General features: G+C 46.3%; 1 protein-coding gene across 1 annotated transcript in view; it reads right to left on the bottom strand.

The window, feature by feature from the left end:
* The window catches only part of LOC119381739 (Down syndrome cell adhesion molecule-like protein Dscam2), a 104,867-nt gene that overhangs the window by 42,490 nt on the left and 35,043 nt on the right, over positions 1 to 27,334 (bottom strand). The window contains exon 5 of the mRNA XM_049412881.1: positions 12,313 to 12,474. Within this exon, the coding sequence (XP_049268838.1) occupies positions 12,313 to 12,474 (162 nt within the window). The remainder of the gene's footprint in view (positions 1 to 12,312; positions 12,475 to 27,334) is intronic.

The raw sequence follows: 27,334 nt of genomic DNA, 5'->3' as shown, positions 1-27,334 counted from the left end.
AGGGCGAAGGTCAAAAAGAGGAAGTATTACCATCGAGGAAATTGAGCCGTAAGCCTTCTTAAGCGGCTTGGCCTTCTTTTGATAGTGGCCGCTGGAAAATTGATGGAAAGCGTCAATTTGGGCAGCTTCTCTTGAAGACACGTTTATGTGTGGCAGAGCACCCTTTACAGCGAAAGACAAAAAAGCACATGCAGGACACAAACTGCAATGACCCCAGAGATGGCGAAAAAGAGGGAGTACTCCTGGAAAACTTCTTACTTTTTCAGCGAGAATCATGCGGAACACAGTCCATAAAAAGCCAGCTGCACGTCCATTTTCATGGCTGGAGTCATCACGTTCCCGCTCTTCTGGCATTTGATTCAAAGCATGAATTCCAAGCATGCTGGCGGACGCAATAGACGAACCGTAAGGAGTGCTTAGTCAAACTGCATGCACCATAGTGTTACTAATTAAATTTAGTTCATTTCCTTTAGTATTCAGTACGGTGTAGCTACGACTAACCAACAGTAGTTTGAATGTGAAATTGCGGCAAAAGGCAAAGGGCCGCATTCTACAACATGTGTTCTATAATATCTCATATGGAAAGCGACTCAATGTCCTCATATGATTTTGATGTTCCACAATGCCATATGCATAGTGCACTAAATGTTAGATTCGAGGCTCGTCCAGCTATCGAGAACGACATAGAACCACTGCGAGCTATAGGACAGCGACAAAGAAGAAAGGGTCAGGTCAACGACAATATCATCCGTGCTGCACTGATGGTACTGACGTGTCGCTCCTTTCAAGAGGATTCTTTACAACGACAGGCAAAATACCAGCTTCGAACAGACCAGTTAGCAATGTTTAGCTTGCATCGCTGCAACCTGCCAGCTGCGTTAATGTAGGTCCCACGAAAAACGTACCGCACTGATGACTGCAGTAGTGAACAGTGTTATGCTGTGCCGTAACTGGCGCCGATCGTTTGCGTACGTTGTTCTTTCATCTGTTTCTCAATTCCTTTCCCCTTTATATTTCAAGACCTCTCCCAGCCCCTAGCAAAGAGCATCTTGCCAGATATTTCTTCAGGTTAAACTCTCTAGCTTTCCAGAAGCTTCTATCTATCTATCTATCTATCTATCTATCTATCTATCTATCTATCTATCTATCTATCTATCTATCTATCTATCTATCTATCTATCTATCTATCTATCTATCTATCTATCTATCTATCTATCTATCTATCTATCTATCTATCTATCTATCTATCTATCTATCTATCTATCTATCTATCTATCTATCTATCTATCTATCTATCTATCTATCTATCTATCTATCTATCTATCTATCTATCTATCTATCTATCTATCTATCTATCTATCTATCTATCTATCTATCTATCTATCTATCTATCTATCTATCTATCTATCTATCTATCTATCTATCTATCTATCTATCTATCTATCTATCTAAACATCTGTATCCAAGCAACACCAATGTTACTTCCGCGAAACATTACGCGTCTCAACGTCTCCGCTGTCCCCGACAAGCCACTCGCAAGATGTACACGCCCTGTTACGTCGGAAAACGATATTTTCTAGCTGCGAGGGTACGTCCAAACACTCTGCGTGAAGTCATAACTTTATGTGTGTGCGCGCATTCAGTTGAATAGAAAGGGCCTCGGCACAGGAAATGGATCTGTTTTCGAAATTCGCACGCCCGTTCGGAGCGGAGTCTGTGAGACCCGGTACATATTACAAGTTTCTCGGGGTACGACTGTTTTTTTCATCGCCATCGCTGTGCCGCTGCGAACTCAGCGAACGCATAGAATGCCCGAAATAACCAATTCGTTTAAAAAACATGGTTGATCCCTCCGTCGTACGAATCGGGATAACACGAAAGTAAAGCGTGCCCTTACAGAAGTAACTGAATGTTTACTGTACATTGATATAAGAGAGTTTGCACAATGTATATTGATGTCTGGCAGCTATAGCACCGTTTAACGTGGATGTACCCAATTTGATGATCGATGGTACATCTCCATCCCGACGACTAACTGCCATGCTAAATGATTAAACAAACCCTTGTGGTAGCTCTAGTAGTTAACGGTGAAAGCGTAATCAGAGAACGAGGTGCGATAGCCAGAACAGCGTCGCATATTGGACGAAGAACTTGGTAGCCATCCCGCGGCATGTTAAAATGTGATTGAACACCACGGCCGGACTAGAGGGAAACGCAAAGCGCGTCGTGCCGCCCCGGTATCCCGGCCGCGATTTTTCTCAGGGCGAGCGCGTGAGCGGGGAACGCGGTGTTACAGTCAGGTGAGGCAGGCGCTCGTCGCAGAGCTATTTTTGGTTTGGATTAGCTTGATGCTATGAGCGAGGCTAGCGAGGCCGGCGCTTTTACGACGCTTGCGCTAAGGTCGCCACCTCGAGGTGTGTTAAGGCATTGACAAAATTGAAGTTCTATTGAAAACGCACCGAAAGGGACGGACGTGTAACGCGTTGCAGGTGCTAATCGCGGAGGCCGTAGTAATTAAGAATTACTTTGCTTTGCCGCTCCCAGAGGGCAACACCACCCCGCCGACCGGGAGAATGGTAGATATAAAAAGCGCATTTGTAGGACCTCTGGAGTCTGTGATCGTGGCGCAGTGGATAGCGTGCCCGGCATCTGTTGCTGCGGACCCAGCGGTCGTGGGTTCGATGCCTGCTGAAGGACCTTTTTTCTTTGCCATCTGATCGTGTATATTTTTTCGACGTAATTTCCGTGACGGAAATACGTCACTGAAGTCTTGGTGGACCCCGGCATAAAACACTTTCGTGTTAAAAAGATGAAAAGCGTGACCCTACTTCAGACGTTGGCAATACAAATAATAATAACAATATTCACGCTGGAACACTGAAATTTCGCGCCCGTGCACGTGATGGCATGACATTATTTCACACTGCGGAGCAAGCGTCGAGCTTTCAATGATTTCTTCTTTTGCCTATTATTTATTTGCGTGTTGGTTGTTTCACTGATTCATTCGTTTGTTCTTTCCTTCTTGTCATCTCTCTTTCTTTTTTTAACATTACGAATGCCTACCTTTTCTTATTTTCTTTTTTAAACAAGAAGCATTTCTAAGCGACCAAAGGCACTTTGAGCGCTTCTATCTATCTATCTATCTATCTATCTATCTATCTATCTATCTATCTATCTATCTATCTATCTATCTATCTATCTATCTATCTATCTATCTATCTATCTATCTATCTATCTATCTATCTATCTATCTATCTATCTATCTAGCGGCCTACGTCTGGGTGCTCTGGTGACCGCCTCCTTAACTTGGTGTACGCAAAAATTGGCATGGGAGGGTAAGAGGATTTCACGAATATGACTGTCTTGTCATGAAATGAGTAGCGTGAAAATCCTGTCACGTACGTCGTCAAACCCTTTCTTCCAGACACGTGTGGCACATAGCCGTATACCACGGGCTGCAGTATACGGGTATGTTCCACAAGTGACTGACAACTTATATCTACCCAGTGTACTGGAAATAATGGGTAGTGGGGATATGGCTAAAAAAAGTCACAGTTTCGCCGCAAGGCCGGAGCAATGAATGCGATAGCAAGAAACTAATGCTATATGAAGTGAGGCTCGCCAATGGATACTCTCAGTTTGAAACGCGCTCCTGTTGCAAAGGCGGCCGAAGCAGCGAAGGAAACTAGCGTGCTTCAAGTGTCGAGCTGTGACACTTGATAGTTCGCACTCATCTTCCGTTTGTTCGTTTAGCGGCGTCCCTTGAGCTCGAGTGGCTTTCGTACGCTCCGTAACATGAGCGCGGACATGACTGTGAAAGCGTGACACATCCCTCTTCCCTCTTCAACGCAAGAAAACCGCGCGAGCAGACAGCGGAAGGTCAAGGTTCTCCCTGCACAAGTATAAGAAGAAGCGAGTGAGATCGCCGACGACTTTTAAATGCGCCTATCGCTCTCCTAACGCCATCTCGCTGGTAATGAAGAAACGCTTATAAGCGCAGGGGTCTCTGAGTCCGTCCAGCGGTAAAGGGTGCGTATATAACGCTCGCCGTTAGCTACGTGGAGGATCTGCGTTTCGTGGCGCAGTGGCTAGCGCCACTCGCTGCGGAGCAAGAGGTTCCTGGTTCGATTCCGCGCTTCGGAAGCACTTTTAAATGCGAAGCATTTCTTAGCGAACCTCAGGCACTTTGGGCGTTTCTATCTACGTATCTATCTATCTAGCCGCCTACGTCTGGGCGCTCTCCTGGTCGTCCTTCATACCTTCTAATATACCAAAATTCGCATAGCAGAGGATCAGTGTATGGTGAACACGATTCACTGGTCATGACATGAATAACGCAAAATACCTGTCGCGTACGTCATGAAACCCTTTCCCTCGGTCACGTGTGGCACATACCCGCATACCATAGTTTATGTTATGCGGGTATGTGCCGCAGGTCATACAAAATCTCAACCAACACAGTAAACGCGAACAGACACGTTGAAACGCAAGGAAAGTGATAATAATAATAATTGTTGGGACTTCAATTTTGACCATCTGGCATTCTTTAACGCGCACCGAGATCGCACAGTACAGGCATCTAGCATTTCGCATCCATCTAAATGCGACCACCACGGCCGGGATCGAACCCGCGACCTTCGGGACAGCAGCCGAGCACCGTAACCGCTACACCACCGTGGCGGACACAAGCAAAGTGCGGAATCTGACAACAGAACACCCCTGGATGACACTCAACTACCATGCACTCGTTCGCACGGTCCGCAACGTGGACCACGTTGATTACGCCAAAACCGGGGTCAATGCTTCCTACAATAAATCTGCCGAGAGAACCAGGCCTCTCATCATTGCCGGTGTTTTCAACATTGATTTATCAAGACCCAACAACGTCTGGTCTTTATACTGCGTGAAAGACGGCTTTAATGTGGACAGGGCATCAAAAGACCTCGCTGCAACGTGCAGGACAGGAGGCGTCAATAGATCATTTCATCGTAAGACATCCAGGAGACTTCACTACACTTAGACCCCTCTTAGCCGCGATCACGAGCGGATCCAATTAACAAGCCCGGTCCAGCTGCTGGTGCTCACTGATCACGGTGATGATAACCTTGTTCAAGAGCTGTCAAGAATCCGTTCTACACATAAACACAGGTTCGTGAAACGTGCGCGCGTTCCCGTTATAATAGATAAGTATAAGCATAACAACTCTAACGCAGCTTTAACAATTGCAACTGTGACTGTGACGTACGTGCAGTGCGCCTGCGTGTGCCGCTCGGCTGTTTGTATATCCGGGGGAACATTGCTGAATGAAGCTTAGTTGCGAGTAACGCCTGTCCTGTGCTTTTGTGTTTCTTCTTTGTGCTGTTGGGATTCGCACTATCCAGTATTTAGGAATATAAGCCCTACATATCAGCTAACGGAGTCTGGTGTTGGTAACACCCATTTTGCTGTTGGCATCGTTACGGAAATGTAAAGAACTGGTTATATATTACATATGCGACCCTCCAGCATATGAGTGTGTTTATACCACTTCCACATTTCTCTAGTGTCATTCCGTAACGTTTCACTCAACATGAAAAATTATGCCACAGTCACCATCCCGCGCATGCTTCGCATAACATCGATTTCCACGGTACGTGGGATCTGCCGAATTTTTTTCTGAGTTATTTTTCTTTGGGGCTTTTATATATATATATATACATACTTATACATATACGGTGCATGACGGCGGCGACGGCGACGGCGACGGCAAAATCCAGCCGAGACTGTCCATATAATTGCTATCGCAATAAAAGGAAAAAAAGACGACGACGGAGTATTCATCTACGTTTCGGTGTTGTCCCGAGTGTCATCTCTCGCTGCTCGGTCCTACCGCCTGAGTACTTGGTCACCCAGAACACCTCGTGACACCAGGTACAGCGAGAACAGACATTGGTAATTTAAATGGCAACGCGTCCAGAAAAACCGGCATCGGCAGCGTTCACCCGACGAATGAAAAGAAGAAAAATCACGATCCCAGCAGGAATCGAACCCAAGCCTTCCGCGTGGCAGTCGGGTAGTTTAACCTCGGAGCCACGCCAGGTCTTGGAACTGCTTTGGGAAAGGACCCTATGCAGGCGTAATGTCGGCGCAACGTCAATTGTGGTTGCAGTGCTCGCTATCTAATTTTATAACAAAATAATTGACATTACATATTTGCTCCTGTGATACAGGCGTCATGTTCGGTTATCGTCAATTGTGGTTCCAGTGTTGTCTCCGCTTTTATAGCAGCCTAATAAACATTACATTTGTATTCCTATGATTCAGGAAGCTATATCGAAGCGTTGCTCGACCCCGGAGGAATACGCTAACGAAAGTTACGTATGATATTCACATCATCACACCGTAAAGCGCACATCCTTTCGATAATACTGACGTATGTGCTCTAACGCGAGTGCTGACGTTACGCCAAACCACTGTAGTCGACGTGCCTGCTAAGCCCACGATGTGCACACAACTACTACACTTACAAAAACACGTCGATCCACCTTGTAACACTTGGTCCAAAGCCAAAGAAAACAGAACTACTCGCTGACAGCATCGCATGAAACCGATTCCCAGAAAGCGTGGGATCTGCCGAATTTTTTTATCGGAGAATGTTCTATAGAAACTATATTTGTTATCTTCTGACCAGAGCTGACCTAACCGCTCTTTTTTTTTACGCAATGCCTTATTTCTTTCGGTTACGATTTTGAGCACTTTGCTAACAAACTTCGTGTTGTAAAAACTATACAACTCAACAATACATTACGCAATGGAGAAATTTAGGATGTGCATTGTGCACGAGTGAAGTCTAGTAGAAATGCAGAAATACATGATGAGCTTTGGCAAAATGTCAGACCTTTACCTTACCATGGATTTTAGGAGCTGGCTCGCCAGGTTCTTAAGCTGGGGCGGAGTCCCGCGTCGTAACCTTAGTTCCAGGGGCGACCGCTACAGGAGCAGCTCGCGCGAAAGAGAAGTCTTCTTCCTCTTGTTCTTCGAGCGCCTTGATGATGATAATAAAGCAGGCAAAACCACTTTAGCATAGCCAACTGTAGCATGCGGCGCTCGCTCCACTCCGGCGCGTGCTCTAGTTTGATAGGAGACCGCTAGAGGGCCACAACTGCGCGCTTCCTCTCTCTTTCGAAGTCGTCAGTCAGTGCGCTTTGATACTTATAACATGAACGATACAAGGCGGCGGAGCGGAGGGCTCGCAAAGCAGCAGCAACGCGGGCTCGCCGCCAAGACCCTGCTGTGAGAGCTCGCAAGGTCGCAGAGACGTCAGCGTCATGCGGGCCCCGAGATACAAGCTCGCGAAGCCGAAACAACGCGGAAGCGGCGGCAAGAGAACCTCGAAGAGGTACGGCCGCGGGATGCAGCGGCCAAGCGCCGAAAGCGGTCGCTACCTGAAGTTGGTGGCGCCGACGCGCGCTTCAAGCGCGATTTCCTCGACCACACGTTCCGCCACAGCAGCAAGGTCTGCGACCGCTTGTAGTTCGCCAACAACCTGACCAGAATCGCTACTATAACAACGTGTCACGTCTTTATATGAGAGTAGAGGAAATGTATGGAGCATTCACGGTTTACCCGAATATCTCCGAGCTAGCTCCAAAATCATCATTCACTTCGTGGATATGGCGTGATTTTTTTAACTCGATAACGTTAAAGAGCTCGTTTCACAGACATTCCGGCATCAGCGTCGGTGTCGTCGGTTGTGAGCGAAAAATCAGCGTTGTCCGTGACCGAAAACTCGAGAGAGATGCAAACAAAATAAAGAACAAAAATCTTCGCTTCGAGTAAGAATCGAAGCCAGGCCATCTGCGTGGCAAGAAGTGTTCCATCACGGAGCTACGCCATAGTTTGAAACTGCTTCGAAAAAAAAACACTATATGAATGTCATGTAGTGGGATACGTTAATGCATATAATATTGCGTGGCAGAAGCGCAGAATCGCACCAGGTGTCAAAACATGCGATTTGCGCAACGAGTGGGTGTTTTAGAGGCCCATCCATTACAAAGCGCTAATACATATTTAATCATCATCGTCAGCAAAATCATCATAAAAGTGAGCAGCTGCGTAGGTTCGCATGTTGCCTTACGGACGCATAGTGGACCCTTCGCTGCTTCGTAAAAGGAATAATTATGGCGCAGTGGTGACTGCGCAACTGTACTTGCAATAGGCATTCTAAAATAGTTTGAAACGGTCAATGTTACGCGCACAGTCGTTCGTTTCCTTACGGCACGGTTGAGGCGTGCACCGAGAACCGAAGCTAGGCTAGCAGTTAAGGCGATGCGCACGGGGCCCGATTACGATATCGCGTTCTACTCTTGAAGGCGAAGCTCAAGCATCCTCCGAGCTTTTACTTATTTTCTTTTTCCTGATACGGTAGAAATATGTCCCCCGAGAAATATTAAAGGAGCCCTGCAACACTTTTTCAGCCTGGTCAGACAACGCTGCTGATCGGTAGTCGAGGCTCCTGAGAACACGTGAGCCAAACATTATAACGGTTCCGTGAAAAACGTATCAGTGGGCTTCTACGGTACTGCGTTTTCAAATACTTTTAGTCTTCAAATATTAAAACACGTCTTCAAACCACTCAGAGTTGCGATAATCATACTTAATAACAAAACAAATTGCCACGCTATCAATCGGTGATCTCTATCTCAGACTAGATAAGTTTGCTTTGTGCGCTCCATGGACTCTCTACAGTGCGGAAGAAAAAGAAAAACCACACGCACACACTATCACCAGTCTAGAATGGCCGAACACCGGCAAACCAGAGAAGATAATTTTGTTACGTTTCCCTACATTGCAAAGCGGTCAAACGCATTGAAATTAAAGGAAAAGAAAACGTTTCAGAAGTTCACTAAGACAACCTATTCCTTGATTGATAATGCAATTAAGGCATCGAAACGATGTAGGCTGTTGAAGGGTAGAATAGGCTGCAGCGATCGATATATTCAATTCTTGGAATCGACAAAAATTGTTGAACACAAAGGAACCGAACAAAATTGCCGAATAAGCCAACAACTCTTGCATTCGCTATCCTGACACAAACACGAGAGTGAATAGTATCAAATGCGCAGCAGTTTTTTTCCGGCCAGCGTAATTAGCTTGCCAATCCAATTTATTCTAATCGCCCCTTCACTAGGCTAGTCTCGGAAACGTGGCGATCTGTCATAATAAGAGTTCGTGTCTTTAAGAAAAGCTATGCTTTGCTCGCGTTCGTTCCTTCTTATTTTGGTTCTAAGAAATTTGTTTCCCTCACTTTGATAATTTACATATTGTGAAAAAATGGCTATGTGAAGGATAGATAGGACGCTTTTAAAAGTATTTCCCAAAATATGCCGCACGTTTCTGAGCCTTGTTGCACAGTCCTGATTATGACTCCCTCTTTTTTAGCATCATGAAATTTCGACTGATTTGTATTTTGTTGGAAACAAAGACTAAGCCAGACCCCGAGGCTAGCATTCCGATAAATCAGGCACACGAATGCCGCTACCACAAAATATACAATAATAGCTTTGTATCTATCTTTGTGGTCTCTTGGATAAATAAGAGAGGTGTTTCACATTAACAGATGCTCTATCACAAACCGTACTACAACATCTGGGATAGAAATGAAATGCTGCGCATCAGGAAACACTGCTAAAAAGGCGAAAAAAAAAAACACATCACCACAACTTGCTAGTATTTCTCCCACTGTCGAATACGTACCATATGATTCACTAAAGAAAACTAACAAAAATATTTTGGCTTTTACATATACACAGTGTCACGCACTTACCGGCAATATTACCTAGAGTATTATTAATGTCTTTTAACGATTTCAGTCTTATGTTCATCTCTAACAGGTGCTAACATAGCAGCCTGTTGTGAAAACGGGCACAGACTGCCGCATACTAACAGCGCTGGATTGTTACTAGTCTGCATAACGACTTGCTACTGAAATTGGCACTGTGATTGATTGATTGATTGATTGATTGATTGATTGATTGATTGATTGATTGATTGATTGATTGATTGATTGATTGATTGATTGATTGATTGATTGATTGATTGATTTAAAAGAACAAAAAAATTGAAGCTTTCCTACGGGCACGTACTTGTGTACACGGGAAGGCGAGGTTTGACCAAAAAGCCCCTTAAGTGGGCTTGCTTCTGAACATGTTAAAGAAAATATTAGTGGACGCACTCATCCAATGCAAACGTTCCGACGAGCGAGAGACTGTGAATTTGGTTCAAGAAGTGTGATATCGAAGAGAGCCCTCAGTCTGCGTCTTGCAAGCACAAAATGCCAAAATTGGATTAGCTGCTCGCGACACACATACACTCGCACTGAGGGACCGGATTCAGTCTCCAGTCGTCCTTTTCTATTTCTTTTCTTTTATTCTCCAAGTTGACCCTCGTCCCGACATATCCCACTTGCGCCTTATCTTGGTTTCTCGGCCGATACTATTCGTCCGCGCGATGAGAGGTAACAAACCCGCGAAGAAAACGAAACGTAAACACCCAAACAAACGAAGTCGCGAGGACGCGACCGAGGGCGAACAAGGCAGCAAAAACATATCCCGCACGCTTCAACCGACCACCAGTGGTCTGCATCGGAACGTCATCGGCGCGGAAACAGGGCAAGATGAAAGCATCCGTATTGACTTCCGCTTATGCCGGAGAATTGCCCCTGCGGAAAGAGTCTCGGCCTCGCTCCGAGCGAAACCGATAAGGCGGGAAAAGCCACGCACGCTGTGCCGTCGAGGCGCGGAGAGCGCAGCTGCGCCGTCTAGCGACCGTTACGCATCTTCTTCTAGGGCCAAGCACGCTGTTTCGCCCAAGATGAATGGCGCGGGATTACGAGGAAGGAATGGCACCGAGTAGAAGACGCAAGAAGAGAGGGGAAAAAATGAATGTGGGCATGGTACAGCTTGAGCGAGTGTGCCATGCGGAGGAGGTAAAAATATATATATGTATCGATGGAACGGACAGCCCATCAACTACCGGCCAGCGGTATCGCGCCAGGGTATTCAAATAGGAGGCTTTAAAAATGAAATGTGACCGACGGCCACAATCGGCTACGGTTTCTGAGGAATGAGACAAAAAGAAGCGGTTCCTGTCCTTACGCTCCTCGTGAACGACTGGTATTCGCGAAGGCCATTGCTGCTACGCAACTAAACGCAAGAACGATTCGCAAACGTGTGAGAACGCTGCGCGATAGGCTCGGCAAGAAACGCTACGTATGGATGGATTTCACGATGCAAGGTGTTCAAGGTAAGGAAACAGGTGCCCTGCGTTTTATTCTTGTCCGTCAGTTTTGCAATCCACCTACATAGGCAAAAGTGCAGCGCGACGCGCACATCTAATGCCTCCTGAAAGTTACGATACTGAACGATCACCCGTAGCCGTGGCTTTCAAGGACACTAGCACCAATTTAAGAGTCAGTACAATGCCGAGCCAAGCCACGGTACTTTTGGTTGCTTGGCTAACATGATTTGTAGAGAATTACAGTAATGTCGATGTAAGTGTCCTTGAAACCATATGGTACTCTATAACGCGTCTTGACCGTCCGTTTGCAGTTTACTTTTGTGTAGACATGTCCTTTGTTAGATCTATGGGCAAATACCGAAATCGGGGCAAATTGTTACACGCCGCTTTGCAACACGATTCTTTCATAAACGTCGTCAATATTGGCTCTGCAAATAAAAGAAAAGCTAAGAGAAGTGTTTCCCAGGTGTACACTCATGAGCAAAAGTATACGGAACGCTACAGTACGTATACCTTTGCCGTCTGCGACGTCTAGTGACGACCCCGTCTGCTGTCGAGAGCATTTCTCTGACAAATTCCGTCAGAGTAATGACAAATTCCGTCAGAGTAATGCTCTCGACAGCTATTCCGTGAATGCAATGCCCTCGACAGCAGACGGCTCGCGACTAGACGGTGCAGACAGCGATTTCGGCTCGCGCTTCCGTGGTCCGCATACTTTTGCTCACGGATTACCTTTGGATTCATTCTGAGGAAAAACGAAACGTTGGTTGCTGAGAAGACAGCACTCTCTACGGCATAAGCGCGTGTTAAATATGCTAAAAGCCGAAGATTCCAGCGCCGACACAGCACACTTAACGTGGGAACCTACCTAAGACAAAATCTAAACAAGACGAAAGTTCACGGTGAAATAGCTTTTTGAAGCGATTTGTAATGACAGAACCCGGAACGACTCCTCTGCAGTCAGCGTTTCACCTAGAAACTTTGTCTTCGTCAGTGTATCCTGGGGTACTGTATGTATACAGGATGGCTACTCACCAGTCACGACGATTTTTCCGGCGGTGTCGCTGAGACGTGTCTGTCCGGTGAACGCATTGCGCACCTGGCACCGATAGGTGTAGAACGCTTCCGAGGCCGTCGCTCCGAGGCCTCGTGTTACCAATTCACCAGTCGGCAGCATAGCATAGCGGCCTTCTGCACCTGCAGTCCGATATAAAGCACAGCGGCTGTAATACATGGTCGTATGAATTTTTCATAACCAACTTGTCGAAACCCTTACACTGTTCTTCCCTTCTTCATTTATATGTTTCCTTTTTTCCGCATATGCGTGATGTTACGACGTCTAACGTGTCGATATATATGATGCGGTGTTAGCAATAGCGACTTCTGTATTGTAGTCACTGTGTTAATACGTCTCGAACCCAGAGCTTTTTAACGCATTGCGTAGTACGTAGAGCCGCCAGAACCCTATGCACACTTTTAAGACTAAACCCTTCACTGTCCCGCTGAGCGGCCCCATGAGCGAAACACGGCAGACGAATGAAGTGATACAAAAACCCACGTGGCCTAAGTCAATGATGACGTCATTATCATCTGGTGACGTCATTATCCTCTTAGGAGGATACAAGTGAGCTGCACTTGCAAGTCAAATCTTTCGTAGTAACATAATCTGCAACGTCTTGTTGCCTCTAGTAGCGTGTCATCTCTTACTAAGTTTCGTTCGATTCTGATTGCCAGTTCGCGCGGGAAAGGTTCAGCGTAATGCAATTTTAACGCATTGGAAACGTTGTGTAATCTTATCTGTGACACATCAACTGGCTAAATATATTTCTGCTCCAATAAAAAAAGCGTGCATTTTACGCGCATTCTACTCCGCCGGACAACCAAGATCTTTCTTCGACTTTTCAAGAAAATTGAACGTGTCTTCGAACCTCACTAGAACATTTCGATGCGAAAAGCTCATACTTCGGAAACCACACGGAAATACGTAGGCCATTACAGCAGTACAGACCCCAAATGAGGTTGTGGCAGGAGGCATCCGCCATCGGTTTCTTTCCTTTTGAAGCTTCACTTCGCTCAACAATCGTTTTGCCGGATCACAGTCTTGTCTCCGCTGAAACTCTCCGCATTAAAAGGTCAGTCAATACCAGCAGTGGCCGCCTTTCTTTTACGAACAACGGCTTGCTTCGAAGAACGGAGAGGTCTGGACGGCTGTAAAACAAATCGCTCGTCTTACATGGGAGCCTTTCGTATTGGACGGAAAGTCCTTTCCCGTAGTACAACAGAAGCATAGAAGACCTGTATAAAGATTTGCAACAGCTGTAAGTACATGTCACAATGTTCGGTGGTTGCTTTTCTTTAGGTGTATCTGCTTGTGCAGCAAATGGTTCCGAGACCCCACTGCTTGGTTTCTTCGTCGCATTTTTTGTAAGACTGCCTTGGCTGTAGACAGAGATCCTCATTTCGATGGTCTAGCAGACTAATGCATATTACGCGGAGAGTGTGTGTGTGGGGGGGGGGGGGGGGGGGGCAGCAAGAAATTAAAGGCGTCTAGTTAACCTACGTTACTTTCGTCGTTTCTGTTTCTCTTTTTCGCCCACTTTTCGCATTTATTTTTTATCTTTGATCTGGCACTGGAACAAAGCTCTCCTTCACTTGTACTGCAGTACATACTGTACTGCAGTACAGGATGTACAGGATCTACCGTTGACGCAATGAATGATAATCTGACTAATATCATTAATGATATTAGTCAGATTAAGCTAAGATTAAACTAAGGAGTGTGCAGTGGAAGTCGGGGATACAGTCGTTAGACAGGACACTGGTAAGCTATTCCAAGAGACGAAAAATCTCATTAAGAAACGTCAAGCCATGAAAGCCTCAAATGCAACAGACAAAATAGAGCTGGCGGAGCTTTCGAAGTTAATCAATAGGCGTAAAGTAGCCGACGTAAGAACGTATAATATGGAAAGAATAGAGCATGCTCTAAAGAACGGAAGAAGCCTCAAAGCTATGAAGACAAAACTGTGCATAGGCAAAAATCAAATGTATGCATTAAGGGACAAGGAAGGCAACGTCACAACCAATATGGATAGAATAGCTGAGGTAGCGGAAGAGTTCTACAGAGATCTGTACAGCAGCCGAGACAATCAGGATGATAACGTAAGAAGCAGTAATAGCCCAGAGGAATCTGACATCCCACCAGTATTCGTATTCACAGGAGAAGTAAAGAAAGCCCTAAAGGGAATGCAAAGAGGCAAAGCCGCTGGTGAGGATGAGGTAACATCAGACCTGTTGAAAGACGGTGGAGAGATTATGTTAGAAAAATTGGCCACCCTGTATACGAAGTGTCTCTCGACAGGGAGGATACCAGAATCTTGGAAGAATGCCAACATCATCTTGATCCATAAGAAAGGGGACGTCAAGGACCTGAAAAATTACAGGCCCATCAGCTTACTGTCCCTTGTCTACAAGCTATTTACAAAAATAATTGCTAACAGAATTAATACGACATTACAGTTCAATCAACCAAAGGATCAGGCAAGATTTCGTACAGGCTTCTCAACAATAGACCATATTCATACTATCAATCAGGTGATAGAGAAATGCGCGGAATACAACCAACCCCTATACATAGCCTTCATAGATTACGAGAAGGCATTTTATTCGGTGGAGACATCAGCAGTCATGCAGGCACTGCAGAATCAGGGTATCGACGAAGCCTATATAAACATAATGGAAGAAATCTACAGCGGATCCACAGCCACTATAGCCCTCCATAAAGAAAGCGACAGAATCCCAATAAAGAAGGCCGTACGGCAGGGAGACACAATCTCTCCAATGCTTTTAACCGCGTGTTTACAGGAGGTTTTCAGGGCCCTAGATTGGGAAGAATTAGGGATAAGAATCAATGGAGAGTACCTCAGTAACCTGCGATTCGCTGATGACATTGCATTGATGAGTAACGCGGGAGACGAATTACAGCTCATGATTACTGAACTGGATACGGAAAGTAGAAGAGTAGGTCTGAAAATTAATATGCATAAAACTAAAGTAATGTGGAACAATCTTGGCAGAGAACAGTGCTTTGCGATAGGTGGCGAGACACTGGAAGTTGTAAAGGAGTACGTCTACTTAGGACAGGTAGTAACCCCGGAGCCGAACCATGAGAGTGAAATAACTAGAAGAATAAGGATGGGTTGGGGCTCATTCGTCAAGCATTATCAAATCATGAATGGTAGTCTGCCACTATCCCTCAAGAGGAAGGTATATAACAGCTGCATCTTACCGGTACTTACCTACGGAGCAGAAACCTGGCGACTTACAAAGAGGGTTCAACTTAAATTGAGGACGACGCAGCGAGCGATGGAAAGGAAAATGATAGGTGTAACCTTAAGAGACAGGAAGAGAGCAGAATGGGTCAGGGAACAAACGGGGGTTAAGGATATCATAGTTGAAATCAAGAAGAAGAAATAGATATGGGCCGGGCACGTAGCACGTCGGCAGGATAACCGGTGGTTAATAAGGGTATCTGACTGGGTTCCAAGAGATGGCAAACGCGTGAGGGGGAGACAGAAAATTAGGTGGGTAGATGAGATCAAGAAGTTTGTAGGCATGACGTGGCAGCAGAAAGCCCAGGACCGGGTTGATTGACGGAACATGGGGGAGGCCTTTGCCCTGCAGTGGGCGTAGACAGGCTGATGATGATGACATCCTGTACAACCCGAATATTCCAAGGACCACTTCTATTTTTGGCCTTGTTTAACCTTGTTGTCCTTGCAACTTGACCTAAGACTGCTTTCAAATTTTTCGCGAGTTTTCAAAAGAAGCAGGTAATGTCGCTTTCGAATAGGAAATTTGTCTTTTGAATTGGCTATCGCTTCCTCTTATACTGTCCGTTTTATGCCATCGCGCTTGAGGTCCATCACTCATAGCCAGAGAATCATCATTGAAAAAATTGTCCGATCGTCCCATCATAAACGCGTCTGTTTAAGTTAGCCTAATTCAATAGCAGCTAGGCACAAAGTAGTCTAAAGAAATTCCACGTTGATTCTAGACTTTAGTACGTATTTCTACGAGACTATATCTTCAGTACTAATCTACACAATTGTTGGTTGTGTTTGCGCACTTAAATGGGCCCTGCAACACTTTTTGAACGTGGTCAGAAAATGTTGCTTGGCAGTCGAGGCTCCTGCGAACGTGTGAGCCAAATGCTATAGCGCAGAATACGGCATGAAATTTACGATTAAATTTCAAATTCAGCTAGAAATTGTTCGCTTTTCCCTCAACTAATGATGCTATATACCCAAAATCAACTGCGTCACGTGCCCAAAAGCACATGCTAGGGGCTGATCTGAGCATTCTGAGCTGCGTAGTTGCCGCTGCCGCCGCGGTGTGCCGGGACGCGTCCGCGCCATGCTCTACCACCGCGCTCGTGCTCAGATTGCCTGAAACAAACCCTTTAGAGACCACCGCTATGTCCGTTTTAAAATTACCCTTTCCGTAAATATTGATACGGGTTTGTATGAGTATATAAAATATGTATTTACAGAGAGGAATCAGTAAAAGAGTCAAGATGGCTGACCGCCACACTCGCGCGCCAGTCAGGCTCTTCAGCCCTTCGTCTTCCTTCACTTCCTCTCCGTAACAGGACCCCCGGGCGTTGTAGCGCCGTCTCGGCGCAGGTCCGGCGATGAATTGCGAGAGAAGTAGGGCTTCATCCGCGAAACATGCACAATGTCAACAGGTGGCGTACTTGACGAATCGAAGTGCAACGGCGCAATCTCGTAATTCACGTCGCTAACTTGACGCAAGACTTGGTAGGGTCCTGTGTAGCGGGACAGGAGTTTCTCGGAGAGCCCTACACGGCGACATGGTGACCAAAGGAGCACCCAATCACCTGCGGCAAACTTCATATTACGATGCCGGTGGTCATAGCGGGCTTTCTGCATCTCCTGCGACGTGGCGAGACGAGATCGGGCGACTTGACGAGCCATGTGAGCCCGGTCAATAGCGTCGTGAGCGTACATGGTAACAGATGGCGCGGAAGGTAAGACGGTGTCAAACGGCAATATGGGGTGGCGACCATACAAAAGATAAAAAGGTGAAAATCCCGTGGTGTCGTGTCTAGAGGAATTATATGCAAAAGTCACATAGGCCAACGTGGCGTCCCAGTCGCGATGATCTTGAGAGACGTACATGGAAAGCATCTCTGTGAGTGTGCGGTTAAGACGTTCAGTAAGTCCATTAGTCTGTGGATGGTAGGCGGTAGACAGCTTGTGCTCTGTGGCACAAGATCTAAGTAGGTCGTCGACAACTCTGGACAAGAAAGAGCGGCCGCGGTCCGTCAGCAGCTGTCGGGGTGCACCGTGGAGGAGGATGACGTCGTGAAGAAGAAAATCCGCGACGTCAGTGGCGCAACTAGTTGGCATGGCCTTCGTGATGGCGTAACGTGTCGCATAATCTGTAGCGACCGCGATCCACTTATTTCCCAAAGTCGTCGTCGGAAAAGGGCCAAGCAGGTCAAGGCCGACGCGATGGAATGGTTCCGAGGGAACTTCAATTGGTTGTAGAAATCCAGCAGGCGGCAGAGAAGGCCTTTTCCGGCATAGGTCGCAAGTAGCAACATAACGACGCACGGAGCGGTATAGCCCAGGCCAGAAGAACCGACGTCGCACGCGGTCGTATGTGCGCGAAACTCCGAGATGTCCCGCCGTCGGTGCGTCGTGAAGTTGTTCAAGTATGACGGGCCGTAGATGGCGAGGAACGACAAGCAGGAGCTCAGGGCCTTCAATGCTGACGTTGCGGCGGTAGAGGATGCCGTTATGCAACACGAACATACGGAATGCGGCGTCGGTGCTGCCAGACTGGATGGCATCGATGATGGTGCGCAATGACACATCCCGACGTTGTTCGGTGCGCATGTCGCTCACGTCAGTAAAAGCCATTACGCAGCTGTCCGGATCATGCGCAGCGGGGTCAGGAGGATCCACCGGATGACGAGAAAGACAGTCTGCATCCTTGTGCAAACGTCCAGACTTGTAGGTGACTGTGAACGAAAATTCCTGGAGCCGCAAAGCCCAGCGACCAAGACGTCCGGTCGGGTCCTTCAGAGAAGTGAGCCAGCAGAGAGCGTGGTGGTCCGTAACGACGGAGAACATGCGGCCAAATAGGTATGGCCGGAACTTAGCGACAGCCCAGACCAAAGCCAAGCACTCTCTTTCGGTGATGGAATAATTTCTCTCGGGGGAAGAGAGCAGGCGACTGGCGTAAGCTATCACGCACTGTTGACTGTGCTGCCGTTGAGCGAGAACTGCTCCGATACCGTGCCCGCTGGCGTCGGTGCGAACTTCTGTTGGAGCAGATGGATCAAAGTGGGCAAGTACGGGGGGAGTAGTCAAGAAGCCAATGAGAGCGGTGAACGCTTGAGCCTGCTCAGGGCCCCATGAGAATGTGCTGTCTTTCTTCAGCAGATCTGTTAGTGGCCTAGCAATGTCGGCGAAGTTCTTCACAAAACGACGAAAGTAAGAGCATAGGCCGATGAAGCTCCGCACGTCAGAAGTAGAGCGGGGCACAGGAAAGCTGCGAACAGCGCGGATCTTTTCTGGATCTGGTTGGACGCCGTCAGCGTTTACAAGATGACCCAGCACGGTAATCTCCCGGCGGCCAAACTGGCATTTCTTGGAATTCAGTTGAAGTCCGGCTGTTCTGAAGACTGCGAGAATTGCAGCGAGACGCGTCAGGTGGCTGTCGAAGGTGGAAGAAAAGACAATCACATCGTCAAGGTAACAAAGACAAGTAGACCACTTGTAACCTCGCAACAGAGAGTCCATCATCCGTTCGAATGTCGCAGGAGCATTGCATAGGCCAAAGGGCATGACCTTGAACTGGTATAAGCCATCAGGTGTTACGAAGGCAGTCTTCTCGCGGTCCATTGCATCGACAGAAATCTGCCAGTAGCCGGACCGAAGATCAATAGACGAGAAGTATGTAGCTCCGTGCAGACAGTCCAACGCGTCATCGATGCGTGGTAGCGGGTATACGTCTTTGCGGGTGATCTTGTTTAAGTGGCGATAGTCAACGCAGAAGCGCCAGCTACCATCTTTTTTCTTTACAAGGACGACAGGGGAGGCCCAAGGACTGTATGACGGTTCGATGACACCTTTGCTAAGCATTTTCTCGACTTCCGTTTGGATCACTCTGCGCTCAGCGTGGGAGACACGATAGGGGCGCCGACGAATAGGACTTGCGTCACCGGTGTTTATACGGTGCTGAACGACGGACGTTTGCCCTAGAGGTCTGTCGTCAAGATCAAAAATGTCACTGTACGACGCGAGGAGGCGACGGATGTCATTGGCCTGTGCAGGGCTGAGGTCCGGGGCAATCATCTTCGAGAAATCAGCCGGCAAAGAAGATGAGCTGTGAGTCGCAGTAGGCGCAAGTAAATCAGTCTCGGCGCTGAGAGCTGCAATTTCAAATTCGTCAGCATCAGATATGTTGGCCAAGAACATGCCACGAGGAAGTACTTGAGGGCACAAGCTGAAATTTAGAAGTGGTAGCGAGGTACGGTTGTCGGTGACAGTGACGAGTGTATGCGGAACGGCAACGTTCCGGCTCAAAAGAATGTCAACGAGGGGATAGAGGACATATTCACCGTCGGGAACCTGCGGCTCTGCTGTCAGAACGACGTAGGTGACTGCCTGAGGTGAGAGACGCACGTCTTGAAGAGAGCACAGTCGCGGCGGGGTAGTGTTGGAAGCAGCGACGAGCTGAGGCAGTTCTCGCTCAACGGCGAGAACTGCCTATACTCGTATAGAGAACTGCAATATTACTCGTATTAGGACTGATTTGGTCATGGTCATTCTAATCTTTAACCACCAAATCAGAGGTATGGCTCTACGTAATCAGACCTGAATACCTGGCGCATTAGTATTTTAATTTAGTTCGTATTAAATCTGGTCACTAACACTTATTTGCTCTGGAACACATCTCTTTCAACTTGACTGTCTTGTTGATTTTTTTTTCACGCACATTACTCTAGCGAGACCACGTTAGCGATCGATAACGAAAAAAAAGAAAGGTGTTACAATATAGGCTTACTGTATATGACGTCGGGAAGACCATAACGATACGACACTGCACAGAAGGCCACCGCTCTTGAGTGGATTACACGAACGACCGAACCGGAAACTGCGCCGAAGTCAGCCAGAACCCGAGCTGGACAGGAAACGTAAGCAGCCATCATGGGAGGGGGGGGGGGGTGTAGCTGCTTCGAAACATCGTCGAGAATGGCGTTCCTCATTGCAAAAGACAACGCCAAGAGCACGTCGTCGAGCTTTACAGAGAACCAGAAGCACCCGCCGGCAAAGCTCCTGTGCTCTTAATCGATTGCTATCCTTCTCTCCCATTTCATCTTTAATTTTTCTTAACGGCATGTTCTATACATCTCTCTATTTTCGCCACGCCTCTTTCGAATCTCGTACTGCTTCGTGACTTGCGTCTATTTTTAATTTTCCTTGGTACGAGAACAGAGATTTGCTCTTGTTTACAGAGCCTTCCAGAGAAGAGCAACCGTGAGCACCTTTTCCGAAAACAAGTCTTCGCTTCGTCGAACACATATAAGTGAGCGAAGCGAGAGCCTCGAGGCTTAAAAATCTTTTTTTTTTTTTTTTACGAAAGCTCGTGCGAGGCTGAAAGGTTCCGCGACGCTGTCGATCCATCTGAAAACTGTTTGCTATAGAAAAAAAAATAAGTAAATGAACGCCACGCTTACGCCACGAAATCACGCAAATACAACGAGTGCTTCCTTGCGCTGATCTGTGGAATGCATTCGCTATACAGTAAACACTTGTTTCAAGTGTAAAGACGAGTCGGCATTTTTATTTATTTATTTATTCCTTCATTCATTTATTTTCGTTTCTAGTTTTTTATTTGTCGCTACGCGAGCATTTAGTTGCGACGAATACGAAATGCTTTCTTTCGTCGCATTAAAGCGTTTGTTTAGTCGTACGAATTTCCGAATATTCTCGAGAAACCGTAAAGATTATCTTCAAGTATTTCGTAAATGCGAATGCGTTTGCGAGACTGCACGCGAAAAAAAAAAGATTACATTTGGACTGAAGGGCGTAGAAGGATAGAGCCACGTTTAAGAGCGCGGCGTCTATGACTTCCTCTAGGAGAAAATATAAGCGGTTAGGTGCGCTATGTCATGCGTGTTTCTACTCAAGAAACATTGCAAAAAGGTGCGCATTTTTCGTCAACGTTGTTCGAAAGCGACACATTCCACCTCAGAATCAGGCACGCACAAAAAAAGGAAAAAAAAATAAACAATACACACAGACCATGTCGTCGTCAGTGCGGCTTTTTAGCGGGCGCGATTCATATTGAGGCGAAACATGTCCTTCGGCAAGTACCAGCTAGCCGAAAAAGCTGTGTTTTTTTATGTTCAATCTTCGGCCTATGTCGGTTTGGAAAAGTTTAAGCAGTGCTTAAATGCCACAAAAACAGACGCTGTCATAATACGAAACACACACACGCATGCACGCACGCACACACACACACACACGCACATGCGTGCATGCGCGTACAGACATAACGGCACGAGCAGCCATCACGCAGCTCTACGTCACTTCTATTTCTCGGACAATGTAAATTCTCCTATCGTCCGTTTCCAGTTGTGATACAAAAGTAGAGAAACGTAGTAATAAAAAAAATTAATGACTGGCTACCGTCGATTTGAGTACGTTTAACACCAAGCGGCGCGTTATCAACACTCACTTCACGCGGCAGCGGTGCGGAAACGTCATTTCCGGCTCCCTCTCGGGGCGAAGGGGCGGGGGGCGGTTGAATGTGCCACGTGCGGGCGCGCTGCAAATGAGGCGCTTTACAACGTTGTCGCGTGTGTTTGCTTCATCGAAAACGAGCTGGCTGCGGCGCGCTATCGCCCAAACCTCGAAGGGCTCCCAAAAAAGAGGCGCGCCTCGTTAAGCGAACCGGGAAAATGGAGCCGCCGTCTCACGTGCACGCCGGCCATATTTTACCACTCGGCGGCAAGTTCTCTGAGCTCGGGTCTCGGCGCACCACCCGAGCTAGCCCTATCTCCTGCATATAAAGAGGGCCCCCTCGTACGAGTCACACATTGCACCACCAGTGAGATGTGCAGAATCAAATTCATACACACGTAGGGGGAAACACTTTAATACAAAAAAAAAGAAAGAAAGAAAAGCAGAGAGCTTCGCCGGAGGACCTTTTGTCCCTGGCCTGCTACTGGCGTCATGGTAAGGGAGATGAGCAATGAATGGGAGAAAGAGCTGTAGTGCTATGACCATGATAGTGTACAGTGCAGTTATGTACAGTCCTGTTCAATGCTAAAGGGAACAGTCGGACATATCGGTAAAAACCTCCCGATATAGTCTGTCACACTTATTTACGCCCTAAAAATACAGGGTCCCTTATTTATTCCCCTTACACAAGTGGAAGGCGCAAGTCGCCCGGTGTGGCTACATTATCATCCTCATAATCGTCATCACCGGAGCTTCAGAGTTCACACGAGCAGCTGTACACTTTGCTGAAGCTGTGGCTGATGAAAAATGGCTGTCCTCCAAAGCGCACGATGTGGCGTTATGTGCGGTACAAAAGGCAGTCACAGATCGCGTGTTAAAATTGTGGGCAGACAGCCGCATTCCTGGCAGACAGGGAATTGAGGGTCTTGTTCGTGACCTATCTTACGAAGATAATGCCGTGTGAAGGCGTGAACAGCACTCCGAGTTCCGTTCTGTGCAATAATGTTTACGATTTCACAGCCATTTGAATCCTGGATGTTAAATTTGGGCCTGTCGCGAAGAGGCCATCTTGGCGCTTTGCCCGCTTTTGAAAAGCAGGCGGTTGTTGTTGTTGTCGTCGTCGTCATCGTCGTCGTCGTCGTCGTCGTTGTAGTTGTTAATAATTACGACGATGATTATGATGATGATGATGACTATTCATTTTTCTTTTGTCGCATAGAACCACTATGGGGGACAGGCTGTGAGACAGGCGGTATTACTTAAGAAATAATGGCTATAACAAACAAAGAAAATAGAAATATGCACATGAAAATGTCCGACAAGCTTTTAATAAATCAAACACGATTATATGTATTAACGATTATTGGTACTACTTAGACATGAGAAAATATAAGTTTGCAGAACAAGGACACAAAATCAATGCTTAATTGACGTGTTCAAGCAAAGGATACCATAAAATTTCAATTTTAGTATCTTTAATGTATTTACGAATGGCAAACTCGCTGCTGTCTTTTTTATCTCCATTGCATCTTTTCTTATAGGTCAGCGAAAATTTCTCCCACTGCTGATAGCTTTAGAACGCATTAACGTGGCTATTATAATAATTCGACACCGGTTAAAGGCAATGTCTACAAATTTTAGAAGTCTATTAATTTTCTATTAGAAAATAAGGGTAACCTTACCGTGTACGCCATTGAAATGCAAAATAGCATGGTTGACGCGAAATGTCTCGCTTCGTCGAAACACGAGTCACGTGCACGTCGCACACGTCGCATTAGGAGGCACAAGCTGCGCACGCAACTCGCCGTCTGCGAAGCTGGCTTCGCCTCCAGCTGCATAAGTTTGTAAAGAAGCCAGCTTTACGAGTCATGTAAAGGGCTCGGTCTTTCTTGTGTGACCTTTAAAACAGAAGCGGGGCAGGAATATATTGTGATCTCTGCCTTATACTGCTTTCGAGCGTGTTATCGCGCTCCTGCAGCCTCGAAAGACGCTTCATTTGCCGTAGCTGTTGCCGCCATTACCAGGTGTCGTCTACGCACGTGCAGCGGCGGTGAGCATATATCTTCCACCCCGCATCCGACCTGGCTGGAAAGCGTGTTAATGTGGTCGTGCGGTAGCTGCGTGATTTCTTTACGCTCGCCTCGCCGAGAATAGCTCAATGAATTAGTGTGAGTTATCAGTTGCAGTCAAATTAAACCTATACAGCTGATATGCAGCGTAGACGCCAATACAGCCATTTATAGTATGCGCCCCCCAGAAAAGGTTTTCGACCTATCTTGGTACCATAGTTTCGATGCATTTTGTTTAAGCTGTAGGAAGTGTGCCGAATGGAAATATGGGCATTCGTAAAACTTCGCCGACTTCGTCGAAGTAGGAAAACCCTTGAAGTGTAAGAGGTGTTGATTCAAGTAAAATACGAGCGCAAAACACATCAGCAAGTCACCACATTACCACCAGACTTCAGACTGCTGTTTTATGTAAATAAGATTCCAGCGAGAAAGAAAGAAAGAAAGAAAGAAAGAAAGAAAGAAAGAAAGAAAGAAAGAAAGAAAGAAAGAAAGAAAGAAAGAAAGAAAGAAAGAAAGAAAGAAAGAAAGAAAGAAAGAAAGAAAGAAAGAAAGAAAGAAAGAAAGAAAGAAAGAAAGAAAGAAAAGCGCTCGAGCCAACTAAAAAATAAGTGCTCCCCATCGCGCTGAACAACTTCCGTGCAAAAATAAACGATACAAACAAGATGAGTCCGTAGCGTAGGGAAAAAAATTTCTCATTAGTGGGAAACATCAAACCACCGCTTAACGACGCCGTGCCCCAGAGAGTAAGCGCGAAAGAAAGTGTGTGTCGAGGGCAGGTAACCTTAGTCCCGTTGAGCGCCATAACTTATTGCTCGTTGCTTAATTTGTCCCGCTTGCTTTAGCACGAGACTTCTCTGAATACACGCTACCATCGCTCAGAAAGACAGTCCACATTTTTTAGCTTAAGAACGCGACATTTCACTAGCACGTGTTGCTGCCTCGGGTCGCTTGATTAAAGACATCCAGTATGTCGTATGCTTCACAGTTCCGTATAGCCATAAATACTTATTATTGTTTGTTGTGTGTATTAGCTGTTGCTCTGCGAACAAAGCAATCACTCTCGTTATAGGCGTGCGCACGGGTAGGGGCGTGGCAGGAGTGGGGGGGGGGGGGGGTTGCCCTTCCTAAGCATCTAAAGGTGGGCGCCAATCCTAGCCTGTACCTTTACTCAGTCCGACCTTTCACCTCATTATTTTCAGTGCCCAGGGTAACGGCTACGCATATGTTTTGACAATGGTAGAGGCCAAGGACTCCTGACGTTGCATTCAAAGATCTGTTTACGTTCCACCTTGAACCCAGAAAGACGGAACCAATGACAGGCCTTTGTGAGTAGCACGCCGTCGCTTCATTTTCATTTTTTACTCATTGCGGAGCTCATTTTCTTTCAGACTCGACCAACAAGGGGGGGGGGTGGAGGCGCTGCGTTGACACTTGACCCCCCCCCCCCTTAATGGATGACCCTGCGCACGCCTCTGACTCTCGCACCGCGTGCGTATCGTAATTTGTAGAAAACACCAGCTGTAGGACATCAGACTGACGTCTCGAAAAAAAAAACATTCACGCGTCGTCTACGTCACTTTAGCCTTAGTGACGAGTCGCAGTGCCCACGCTGGACAGTCGTTGGCGCTTCTACTTTATTTTGTGGCGCGAGCCCCGATTGATTGATTGATTGATTGATTGATTGATTGATTGATTGATTGATTGATTGATTGATTGATTGATTGATTGATTGATTGATTGATTGATTGATTGATTGATTCCAGAAAAGGGGAACCGATCCAGAGTGGCACTCTTGTTTCTCTTCCAAGCGCTTCCAGTCGAGCACTTACTTCCGGTTTTCCCAATATTCAAAACGTGTTTTTAAAAAATGAAACTGGCACAAAATAGACGGCTCTGATTCAGGTTAATAGTTATAATGGACAGATATGCTATCGAAGCATAAGTTTACTTAGAATAAGATCCAATTAAGTGTCAGGATAATTATTGAAAGTTATTTCAACGAGTTCGTCAAAAGAAATGACGGTAATAACCCGTGCTTAGTACGAAATGTTTCACTGCGGCGCTTCTGACGTAGTTTGAAGGCAAATGACGTGTCACGGCGTTGCGGTAAATCTCCCGCCGCTTTGTAAACCAAATCCTACCGGTGGTCCGCTGATTACTTTATCACAAAACTGGTGACGCGGGTTCGACACGATAGTTTTAGTAGTAAAAAAAAGCATCCACTCGAAACCTGCACGCCTATGCTTATGTTGTGTCTTGAGAATTCATCTTGTTCGTAGTTGTGTAACTTTTTTCTTCTCTTGCGCTTACGTGAAGGAAGTTTTCGAGGACGAGAAATGTGTTCTTTTATATGAGGCTTCCTCACACAGTTTTGCTATAGCACTCTATACACAGAACTTCACGTTATTATTTCATTACACAAAGTCATTGCATAACACAACGTACCGTTAAAAATGCAACCTTTATACGTTTGTGTCACATCGCTTAGACATGAAACTGCACGCGACCTGGCAACGTCAGGTATATACAGTGTACATAAAGCTCCAGCGATACTCGCCTACTGAAGTTCCCGAATATGAGACGTCTTAGGTGCCATGACTTAATCTCTAAAGAAACTGAGCCAGAGTCTATAAACCGAAACAAAGCAAAGAGAGAGAGAGAGACTCAGAGTTGCGTCATGGATATCCTGAAATGTCCTGTGCCTCGGCTTCTTATAGGATGTCGCTTCTCATTATGATGGTTCAACAGTGAGCAGTTCGAATACGAGATAACTTAGGCAGGACAACTGTCGGCAGTTGTTTAGTAAAGGCACATCTACCTGCAGAATTCAGGTGATACATACATACATACATACATACATACATACATACATACATACATACATACATACATACATACATACATACATACATACATACATACATACATACATACATACATACATACATACATACATACATACATACATACATACATACATACATACATACATACATACATACATACATACATACATACATACATACATACATACATACATACATACATACATACATACATACATACATACATACATACATACATACATACTCATTCATCAATTCAGTTCAACGTCAACTATCACGGCCGGTTCAACCAAGCAATCTTTCAGCGAAGAAAAGAGCGTCGGTGCCGTATGCTCCAGGCTTCAGTGAGGCACTCGCCAGAATT

The sequence above is a fragment of the Rhipicephalus sanguineus genome, chromosome 2 (assembly GCF_013339695.2).
Source record: "Rhipicephalus sanguineus isolate Rsan-2018 chromosome 2, BIME_Rsan_1.4, whole genome shotgun sequence".
Taxonomy (NCBI): domain Eukaryota; kingdom Metazoa; phylum Arthropoda; class Arachnida; order Ixodida; family Ixodidae; genus Rhipicephalus; species Rhipicephalus sanguineus.
Note: the sequence above shows the minus strand (reverse complement) of the source record. Positions and strands in the feature narration are given on the sequence as shown.